Source organism: Lytechinus variegatus, chromosome 10 (genome assembly GCF_018143015.1).
Source record: "Lytechinus variegatus isolate NC3 chromosome 10, Lvar_3.0, whole genome shotgun sequence".
NCBI lineage: Eukaryota > Metazoa > Echinodermata > Echinoidea > Temnopleuroida > Toxopneustidae > Lytechinus > Lytechinus variegatus.
Window position 1 is genome coordinate 10,421,956 of NC_054749.1, and position 12,426 is coordinate 10,434,381.

Here is a 12,426-nt window from a genome sequence, read left to right on the forward strand (position 1 = left end):
TGATTCCTCCAACATGGTCTAAGTTCATTGACCCTAAATGACCTTTGACCTTGGTCATGTGATATGAAACTCTAATAGGATGTTCAGTAATACTTGATTAACCTTATGGAAAAGTTTTATTAACTAGGTCCATATACTTTCTAAGTTATGACATCATTTCAAAAACTTAACCTCAGGTTAAGATTTGATGTTGACGCCACCGCCGCCGCCGCCGGAAAAGCAGCGCCTATTGTCTCACTTTGCTTCGCAGGTGAGACAAAAACTATTTCCATTGGTTAGTGATTGTACACAAAAAGAATTCCCCACAAAATAATTTTAAAATCCACTATGAAAGCTCCCATGTCATTTTTCATTGATCTGTTATCAACTTCAGAAATATTTCATTAACATGAATATATTTTTTCTTCACAATATTAGGGGATGTTTGAAGCTAAACTTGGTATGAAAGAGTGGTTTAATTATGTAATGCTGTAATCGATCGTGATCGGACCTATTATTTTTGTATTTCATAAAGAAAAAGACAAGACACAAAATTCATTCCTTGTAAATGACCAACTTTGATTTAATATTATCAGTTTCGATTTTTTTTATAACCATGAATTTTTTTTTCTTCATAAAATGTGGGAGTATTTTAAGCTAAACTCAAAATTGTACTTGAATTACGTATTGCTGTAATCGATCATGATTGTAATCGGACGTACATGTAATTGTTTTGTATCTAAAAAAAGAAAGACAATACATAAATTAATTCCTTGTGACTGACAAAATATTAGTAAAGTATATATTTCACCTTCTGAAATTTCCATATTAATATAAAAGATAAATAAATAAGAGATGAAGGAATGAGGGTAGAAAAAAAAGATAAAAATTCAAAGCAAATCAATGCTTGTTCCCTGATCGCATTCCTGAAATGGTTGGTAAGGAAAGTTGAAACAGGAAGACCAAACAACCTGCTCTCTGCTGCTATTATACAGGTTAATATTTATATTCCGAATTTGAATTGTTTTTCCGTTGTCAAAATTTTCTAAAGAGTGGTTTCATCTGGTCAATAACTGAAATGAAATGATAAAATTATCAGTTCCGTCTTGGTTCTGAAGATCAACGCCGAGTGATCTCACACTAAAATACCCAGTACAGTCCCATGTACTTATTTTCATGTTGGAAATATCTTTTTGTCACGTAGCGTCGATCTTTCTGGACCAAGAATGGAATGATATTTTATCTTTTTAAAGTAATTGATTGACCAGATTTAACCACTTTTCAGAAAATATGTACTTTCTAAAACATTTCATATTCTTTGGAATGTGAATATTTTACCAGTATAATAACAGTTGAGTGGAGGTTGTTTGTCTACTGTTTCAACATTCCCGATCAAAACTTTCCAATCAGAGAAGCTGGGTTCGCAATGACATTGTAATCGATCATGATCATATCTTCATGAAATAATCATGGAAAAATATTCTTTTCTTTGTAATTCTGTTTCTGTCCTCATTCTCTTGTTAGTAATATTTTTTCTGTTTTTTTTTAAATCAATTTAAATATAAAAGTAGAAATGACTCTAATTTTTTATAAAGATTTAAATAAATAAAAGAATGTTGTGCAACAATTTTCATAACCATTCTTTTTAGAAACAAAATTTATTATGAATACATGAGAGATCTCTATAAGGTTACTTGTCCTAGGGTCGGTAAAACCTTAATTCAAAACCTCCATAATTTAATTTGGCATATATTGCCGAACCCCGAACCGAACCAAAGTTCAGAAAAAAATTGCCGATCCCTGCCAAACCGAACCCAAACATGCTGCCTGACTTGTAGCACTACTCTATAGTGTTCCTCTTAACTGTAATATTTGGTTGAAATCTTACAATAATTGTTAATATACCTTTTAAATACAACATAAATGAAATAAGCAATTACAAAGTAACACCATGGCATGCACAGTATGTAAAAAACATAACACAATTAAGAAACTGTGGGAACAAAACTACACAGTACATTAAGGCTGTATAGTTGTTTTCCATTAGAGCAGAATGAATTTAGGTAATTTTTCAGTCCATCTCTGGCTCAAAAGCTGGAACTAATTACAAAATTGTCCTCATGATGAACCTGAAATAGGAAAAAGTAGTATATCTCAATAAATGCATCACTCAGTTATTAATTCATAAAGGAATATGTATACAGTCTGACCTCTCTTATCCAGCCTCCCCTTATCCGGATCTCTCTATTATCCGGACACACACTTGCCGAGATTTTTTTTTTCAATTCAATCTAGTACATGAGGAAATGAGATGAAAATCTAAACTCAATCCTATACGCAAACTCACTTTGATTACATACATTTTCCAATATAGTCTACCTAAAACAACATCATTTTTCATAAAAATATCTCACCCAAATCACCGAAAGAGCTTAGGCAGGATAATTTTCCAAGAAATCAGGGCGCAATGCAAACATTATATCACGTTCTCTTTTTGTTTCCTGGGGAAAAACAACGCATGTCTCGCTAGCTAACGCTAGGCCTCAATACGGACAGCGCCATCTATTGTGTTTGAGCCTACAGTCAGTATAACTATGGCTGACATTGCGAAACTGCGATAGCTGCCACGATGATCTAATTGTAAAACTTAGTTTTGTCGAGTCATTCATTCTCTTTCTTTCAAGGTATGCTCGATTTATACCTCAATCATTTGAGCAGGTAAATTATCCAAGTTTTGGCCATCATTCCATTTCATTTCTGTAAAAATAACGCCTATAATTTCACTGAAACTGCAGTGAATACTGTCTGTACGCCCACTACAATAGATAATGTGTAGCTACTGCCATTGCAGGGATCGAGGCAGCAGCTGCATGTATGTAATACTGGGTCTCCCAGATCCGGGTAAATCCCTTATCCGGATTGGTGCTGGTCCCAACGTGTCCAGATAAGAGAAGTCGGACTATATATTTGAAACCAATGCCAGATTCTCCTACTTAAAGGTCAAGTCTACCTTAGAAAAATATTGATTTGAATCATCAGAGAAAAATCTAACAAGCATAACACTGAAAATTTAATTAAAAATTGTAAGTAAAACAAGGCAAGGGCAATTTTGTGTCTCGCCCACTAATGAAAATAAACAAAAATATCGTGATTTGCGAGGGCACGCAAAAGTATTGTATCAAAACTTCATTGTGAAATGACTGCGATGGAATAACACTTGTCAAAAGAGCCTTGCACGTTAACTTTAATGTTAACTTGAAAATGACCTTTGACCTTACCATGTGACCTCCGACTGCAGAATAACATGCAGGTCCCCAAGTTCATCTACCATCCAAGTTTGGTTGAAAAATGACTTACGGTTGTGGAGTTAGGTGTCGTAAGAGAGTCTTGCATGTAAACTTTAACATTGACCTGAAAATGACCTTTGACCTCGTCATGTGACCTCCGACTGCAGCATAATATGTAGGTCCCCCAAGTTCATTTACCAACCAAGTTTGGTTGAAAAGTGACTGACAGTTGCGGAGTTAGGTGTCATAAGAGTCTTGCATGTAAACTTTAACGTTGACCTAAAAATAACCTTTGACCTTACCATGTGACCTCCTACTGCAGCATGACATGCAGGTCCCTCAAGTCCATCTATCATCCAAGTTTGGTTGAAAAGTGACTAACAGTTGCAGAGTTAGGTGTCATAAGAGAGTCTTGCATGTAAACTTTAATGTGACCTAAAAATAACCTTTGACCTTACCATGTGACCTCCGACTGCAGCATGACATGCAGGTCCCTTAAGTCCATCTATCATCCAAATTTGGTTGAAAAGTGACTAATAGTTGCAGAGTTAGGTGTCATAAGAGTCTTGATGTAAACTTTAACGTTGACCTAAAAACGACCTTTGACCTTATCATGTGACCTCCCACTGCAGCATAACATGCAGGTCCCAAAGTCCATCTACCATCCAAGTTTGGTTGAAAAGCGACTTACAGTTGTGGAGTCATGTGTCATTAGATTTGTGACGGACGGACGACAGACGGATGACATTTGGATCCCTAAGTCTCGCCTTCACCTCTGGTGGGCCAGACAATAAGAAAGTGATGACATTTTAACTTCCACTTATTTTTCACATAACAATGTATGTATAAGTCAGTGATATGCAAAAAGGCGAATCGATTTTGACCCTCACTCAATATTTCTTTTGTTTTTCACTGTTTGAATTACAAAATATTTCAATTTTTACGGATTTGGCAAAAATTACCGACTGAACCACAAAAAGTTATAACAATGGTAGTTCACATATTCAGGGAGAAATATTAACATTACATCACATGACAATGATGAGAAAATTAAAATACTTCATTTTTCATGAAATACAAAATAAACAGTGAGTGGACGATGTCATCAGTCCACTCTTTTGCATACCAACCAGGATGTGCATATTACTGTTTTGTGAAATTACGCGAAACTTTAAAATGTCCTTACTTTCTTATTTAAATATTTTTCATCTGATTTTGATGCACATAAGGAGACTATAACGTCCTCCACTCACTATTTCTTTTGTGTTTTATTACATAAAAAATGAAATATTATAATTTTCTTTTCATTGTCAAATGAGACAACAATTAATTCCTTCCTGAACATGTGGGATTAGCATTGTTTAATACTATATGGTTCAGTCAAGTTGGTCCTTAATGTCAAATCTATAAAAAATAAAATATTGTATAATTCAAACAATAAAAAACAAAAGAAATAGTGAGTGATGGACATCATCGACTGACTCACCTAGTTGTACATATCACTGCTTTGTGAAAAATAAGCAAAACTTTTAAAATATCATAATTTTCTTATTTTACATCCTATTTTGATGAAATTTTCAGCACTATGCGAGTTTGATTTTTCTCTATTTATTCAAGTCAGCATTTTCCTGGGCGGACTTGACCTTTAAAGATGTAAATAATACTCACATCATAGTCCATTGCATAGCAAAGTTCTCCATTCTCATATAGGATGAAACACCGCCTTTGCCACTTCTGGAAACAAAAATGTGACAAGAGATAAAAAGAACAATATAATCAAATCTATTATTACAAATCCCCACTGTAGCTAAAATAAGTTACAAGATGTTCAATATAGTTGGTAAAATATTGTGACATTTCAGCACAACTATAATAAACTATCAGTTCATTGTACATGTATGTAGGCTTTATATTTGCATTCATAACCTATATTTTTACTGGAAAATTTTGTGCCATTTAGACTCAATTTTCATTAAGTTTTTGAGCAAAATGGCGTCCTTCTTCACAAAAAAAACTTTGGAAGTATTATCAAGCATCATTTGTATATTGTTACAGTGGTATACCATTGTTACAATAGGCACAGTGTCTGAGATATTTTAATACATTTGGCAGTAAAAATCAAATCATTGCAAATACATATCCATAGGGTTGAACATTTAGATTTACAGATAGCTAAATACCTCATATTTCCTATGCATAGTTTAAAAAAAAGAAATTACAAAACTGCATTTTATGTTACCTTTGTCCACCTACAGGACATTCGGTTACTGAAGTGATGATTAAGTGAAAACAGGCCTTGTTATTTAAGGACCAGAGGATGCTTCAACACAAAGCATTCTAACCTCTACTCTCTACAATATTTCCAGATGAAAGAAATTATATCTCATTTGTAATTAATCTGCAATCCCATCATAGTAGACAATGATCAACAAAAACCATGCCTACATGTAGATTATGACATACTGAAGCTCATAGTCATGCATTGGCACTCTGGTTCTTCTTGTTTTATTATTGATGTAACTTCTGGACATACAAAAGAGTAGAATTTGATTTAAAGCAAAAAGAAATAGTAATAAATGAAAATTCAATCAATCAACCTAAAGTAATGTACGCTTCCTATTTTCAGCAGACAACAAATTCTTTTGATCCCTGGAATTAATTCCTCGTTTTTTTTAACCCATCCAGGGTGCTACAAACCCGCTTGCCCAGGGCAAGTGATAAATGACGTGGGGGCAAGCATTTTTAAAAGTCAATTGCCCAATAGGGCAAGTGGTTGTTTGAAAAAAATATATAAAAAAATGACAGTAAATTTCAACAACTTTTGGATAAATCACAAATAATGGCCAATTATTTTGTTATGCAATGTCCCACAGAGGAAACATGTAAAATCAGCACAAATTACCAATGATTTATCACCAGGTAACTTGATCAAAGAACCCTATGGGGCCTGCCATCTTATGTTCTTAAATACACTGTGTGTATGCTCTACTATCTTGCGCGATTAGAGGGCAGCAACACAAGAAATGCGAATGGAAATGCATAATGTTTTGTGGCATTGGTGAGTTTTGTTGTAATTATTTTATCTACAAAAATATGTAACTAATTCTTAATGAAAAAGTACATTATAAGGACTTACAGTGAATGCTCTACATGTTCATATAGGTACATTACAGGAGGGACACAACTGGCTAAAGAGCACTAATTAGCTTCACACATGATTCTCACTCTGAACAGATCTACAGTATACCAGACTTATTATACATGCGTATCATAATAGAAAGATGCTACATTGTAATTAGTGTACTAGTAATTAAGAATGACATTGTTCGGATACCAATGCATCAAAAGAGAAGTGTCAGGAAAACAAGACTGGTAATCAATAACTGGAGATAAAACTTCATTAACCTCTATTCTGGCTTGGTTAAGATATGGGGCAACAAGCAGTGTATATTCATATTCATAAATTCTTGGATGTGGATTTGATGTGGATTATTTCTATTGATAAAAAATAAAAGTTGAGGACCAGGATCAAGTTGATCTGGGTAATTTGACTGCTGTTTTTAAAAGTACTCAATCTGCCTCTCATCATTGAATTCATGAACAGGATTCTCAAATAATGTGGCTCCAATGAGCAAAATGAGAGTGGGTTATAGCAGCATAAGAATTAGATAAAGAGACACCAAGAATGACTGATTTATATTCTTGAAGAGTTGTTAGGTGGCATACAGAAATAATAAGATTGTTAGAAATAGAGGAAGACAAGAAAGTAAACAAACAAATGTGAGGATAAGTAACAAGAAAGAAATAAAGATAACCAGAGTGAGGTAAACAGAATACTGGCAAGTGATTGTACTACTTAATACTACATGGGAGACATAAGGAATGAGAAAGAGATATGAGTGGAACAGGAGAGCAAGAAGCATGAAAGTGTGATAATGATTAACTTTGACAAGGTGACAAAGAGAAGCCAACACTAGATGCATGTCAAAGGAAGCCGACGAAAGGTTGCAATGAGAATCCAACCACTTCAGTATTCAGCTAAGACATCACGTATCTGACTCTCATCTCCTATTAATGAGATCCAAGACTTCCACCATCATCATGTTACCCTTGATGTCTTCAATCACAACTCTATCACCTTGCTAATTGGGGTTAGAGATGAGGGTTCACACATTCAGCTGTAGATCAACACTCATAATAACAAGGCATTAGCCAGATTGTGTCTTGCCCACCTGTGACTATATGTAACATGAAGATTTCCCCCAAATACATCCAAACCAAGTTTGACCTCTCAAAAATATCTTAGAGCTGGTTCATGCTTACACTTTTCAGGCCGTGATCAGCATTTTCATACGTGATTAGTCCAAAACATGGTTGTGTCCATGCTTACTTTCATTTAAATGACGTTTCAGAATGCAGATCGTAAACTTACAAAAATGTATGTTTCAAAACGTCGTTTAACCAGAATCAGGGTTTCTGGGGAAGTATAAACAGAACCCCGATCATGAACGTGTTTAAATGACATTTGGTACATGCTTCCTGTGAGATGAACATCCGATGGCAAATACAGTCGCGTGGTTCTAACAGGGACTTACCTCCACGGAACTACCTCTCATCTCCTTGGTTCTAATCATGACCAATGTACATTTGCATGTGTGATTATTAACTACTCATCTAATTTGTCATCACGATGTATGTTGAGGAATTTCCAAAAAAAAAGGAACATGAGTTATGGTGAGGAGACAACGCTGAGCCAGGAGCCCCAGTAGCATGAAAAAATAGATTGCTTATTATTTCCATATGTATACTTTAATATTCTTTATTTTGTTTTATTATCATCATCAACATGGTGGAAATTGTATGACTATGTCAAGTAGCTCCATGCAATCACTAGAAGATCTGAAATTGTTTAAAGTTTAAACAACGTCGACCATATAACAGCACTCGAAAAGTGCAAAGCCAGCTGCAAATCACGCCTCTGAAAAAAAGAAGCGTTAATTTGTAGAGAGAAAATAAGATTATTTCTAGGAAAGTACTTTAATTTGTTACTTGGTAAAATAATTATTGTAGTATGAATGCCTCAAGCAGTGAATTGGTGTGTTATTGTACAAGACTACACTGCTAAGAATGATGCATTGTGGGTCAGGAACCTGTTCCAGATTTGAGAAGTTGAAGACTTGAGGTGGTGCTATACAATGTTGTCAGTTTGTATTTGATTTAAGGTAAAAAGATTCAGCATGACATGCTCTACAAGATTTGATTTGTAAAGAAGCTTTTTGGATCTATACTGTTTTCTGAATGAAGAGAGAATAGGCAGTTTCAAACCGCCTCGATCACAAGAATCCCTGTTAAATTACGAGAACTTTCTAAGGCTAAAAAGACCCGTTAATTATTCCTGCATTCACACCGCCCCGAAACACATCCTTCGGAATAAGTTCCCGAAGTTACGAGCATGCGCAGTGTGGTCTGATAAGCAGGCAAGGCGGGAGATTCAAAATCACTAGCCCAGCAGCCACCCACGCCGCCGCGCCCAACGACACGCTGGGATAAAAGTTCCCGTAATTTGCTTTCACATCGCCAAAATACCTGCGACCTTGGAAAAATCCCCACGAAAGTTCTCGTAATTTCGCCAAGTACCTACTATTTAGCGGGTATTTTCTTTCGGGGAGATTACGCGTAGTTTGCTTTCACATTACCAAAATACCTGGTATTTTCTGATCGGGGTAAATTTCCCGATCAGAGAATACCTGGAACTGGCGAACTTCAAGGCGGTCTGAAACCACCTAATGAGGATTGTACCAAGGCCATTAAGGGTCTTGATGATTGAAACTGTAGGAAGTTTGTGAGAAGGATGTACATGTATAACCAAATTAGGAACAAGCAAGGTTTTTCAATCTGAAAATAAGCTCATCATGGAGAAATGAAGCTTTAGTTAAAGGGGTGAAAATAATAACTAAATAAATGGAGTAAAACTCAACAAGCAGAAGTTCAACAATAACTTTTAGAACAATTTGTCATGTCCATGCAAGAACGACCTCAACACCACTCTAACGCGCATAGCAAGCACATGCATAAGGTCTTTTCTGCACCGATGAGGTGCAAAAAATGTTTCGCTAAGGGCGTTCTTACACTGACATCAGGCCTTTAGTTCTGCTATCATGAATATGCAATAAGTAGGATATTGATGTCATGCTCCCATTTCCTTTTTTAATTTCATTGCATAAGATTGTAGTGATTATATATTTTTATAAATGAGTGTAAAACACGTCTCCCTCACAATAAAACAAGTTTAAGCATTGATTACTTACAAAGTATGTCATCAATGCCTTTTGTTTTCCAATCCTTGAGGGAAAATTTTGAACATAATGTTATATAGTTAAAAAAAACAAAATTAGTTTGGAGATGATATTGTCAGATGGCTTATTGCATATTCACTGAGACATGCACAGAACGGTTTCATCAAAATAATACATAACTCTCAACTGTTATGATTTTGTGATTTATTGTCCAATTTTTATATGGTTCCAGTGTTCTGTTTGTATGATTTTATTCTCTTTGTTCAAATAATATCATATCCAGACTGCAGTACATCATGTGATAGGAGAAAGTTTTATATCTAAATCCAATTCAAGGGGTAGATGTAGAAAGGTTTAGCTCTGTTAACCTCTCCACTTTTGATTATTCACATGTTACACCCTGTTAACAAATCAATGACTTAGAGTTAGATATCACTTTAATTGCATTTGATGTAAGCAAAATCATCATCATTGGAGGTTACACAATCTATTAAAGAATGCCAACAAACTGAATTATGCCATTCTGAATTCATGAAATGTTAGTTGTAACAAGAAAAGTTAGCAGAATGTTTGTACTTCTTCTATTGAGGTGTTTTTTTACTTATTAAAAAATAACTTAAATTCTTCAAAAACCCTAGAAAATAATGAGGTCACTTTTTTTGGACTGACCTAAACTCTGCGATAATATTATTGCATGCCCTTTGAAAGTGACAAGGACTTGAGAATAAATAATTACGATTCATATCTAACAATCAAATATAAAAGAATTGCTTTGGTACGCCGAAAGCTATTCATTAACTTCAAAAACGGGAATAAGTGATCATTCATATCTCATTTCAAAATATATCTTCATAAACTGATAATTACAGGATATGGTGAACATTGTATGATTTCAATAATCCCACTCCTTGAACCCATTCAACACACACCTTGTCCAAAGAAATCAACTCAGAGTTCTTACTCTAAAAAATTATTCCAAATGAGCAATTAGATTAATCTCTCTATATTCTCAAAATGACCTACTAATATTCTCTACCAATTCATAACTCTCTATTCATTGTGTTTTGTCATTGAGTAGTACCGACCCCCCCCCCCCCTCTCTCTCTATCAGATGATACATTCCACTGAAAGGGACAAAAGCTATAGAGAAGATCATACACTAGAGCTGACAAGAATGCACCTCACACAATAGCAATGAACTTTTGAACTATATCAAAAACACTTCTCTCATAAAAAAATAAATCTTTCTCTCTTTCTACCGTATACATGTAGTTACCACAACTGTGCTTTATGATCCTTTGCATATGATCATTGCTGAAACCTCTTCCGTCAAAAGGGAGATATGTTTTACCCACATGTATGAAAATATGAATTATCATTTCACGTACTGAAATATGAAAATAAAATTGGGGACAAGACATCACTAGCCGTATTGCACTTTATTTTGTTTTTAATATCAGATTTCACTGAAACTTGAATGAAATATTAACTTCAGACTAGAAATACGCTATTGAGCCAGAGGAGAAAATGAATGTGTACCTGCTCTCTCGTTTTGAGGAAGAAGTTCATGCCATCCTTATGTAGTTTTTACTCCATACAAGTGGGCATTGCTTCTTCAGAACAAGTATGATTTAGCCATCAACTGCATCATTATTTATTTCGAAATGCTGTAAGCAAGGTGTAAGCTAGTTGATTCAGCACACTCAATTTCTTTTTTTTTGTACAGCTAATTTGGGTACATATTTGCAAGGATATATGTGTCATTTTTACCATCATTTGACCATGGACCTACACCTACGAGGTTATTCAGCCATCTTCTGACTTGCTCTGTTTTGCAATCCCCTTCAGTCTGTTGAAACATCTGAAGTGGTGCTGAAAGGTTAGTGAACACCAACAGAAAATGAACATATCTAAAAGTGTTCAAATCCTGCCATCTTTTAAATATTTACTAGTGAAATCAAGTGATGAAATATTACATTCAATAGTTTGTTTCTTTGAGCTCGCCAGACATTGCAGCGTTGTTGTCTACATTAAATACTCAGCATGAAGGAGTGTATTTTCTGTTGGGGTTCACTATCATTTTTAGCATCATTGTATGTTTTCTCAAAGCAGCCTGTATCTTCATATTTCTATTAATCTCTGACCAATATTTGAACTCAGAGTACAATCATGGTGATCTCACTTTGGCTGATTTAATTGCCTGAAGGAATATTTTGATTGCAAGTCTCTTCATTGATCCATAATAATAGAGAGATGAACTTGGTTAGACACTTGCTAAAAGTTCATATACCTTCATTTATTGATCAGATTTAGTTAATAATACTGCTTGAAGTCAAACGGTAGTAACCAACAACTGATTTTCAATTCACAAGCTACATATAACAAAGAGTAATATCTGCATTAAAAACACTGAAATGTCAAAAAGTGCTATTCTACAGTGCCTGAAAGCTTGAGCCCTACAGGCTTAAGTTAAACTTACTACAAAGAATTTAAATTCACACACTCAAGATACAAAGGGAGCTACATGTAATAATGAAAAATAAAAGAATGCACAAATCTCTATCTATTGGCACAATATGGTTACATTTAAGGATATATCAAAAAAAAAAAAGGCTTTCAGAAATTTATCACTGTGAGGTAAAAAATGAATTGATGTCCAAGTGAGAAGGTATAGAAACAGAGAGAAAATAAAAAGGACTGACGAAGTTACATAACTACAGCACAAATCTAGTGTTTTGTGTAAACCCAGCATACAAGTACCCTTTTCTCACAGGCTGAATTTTCCTTAACCCATATTACAGGTGGAGATAAATGGCAAGCTAGCCCCCACTATGGTCCGTGGTAAAGCTTAGCCCACCATCTTT

General features: G+C 34.8%; 1 protein-coding gene across 2 annotated transcripts in view; it reads right to left on the minus strand.

The window, feature by feature from the left end:
- Positions 1-12,426, minus strand: part of LOC121422455 (myosin phosphatase Rho-interacting protein-like) — a 119,692-nt gene that overhangs the window by 86,899 nt on the left and 20,367 nt on the right. For both annotated transcript variants that reach the window (XM_041617521.1, XM_041617519.1), the window contains exon 2: positions 4,935-5,000. In XM_041617521.1, coding sequence (XP_041473455.1) covers positions 4,935-5,000 — 66 coding nt within the window. The remainder of the gene's footprint in view (positions 1-4,934; positions 5,001-12,426) is intronic.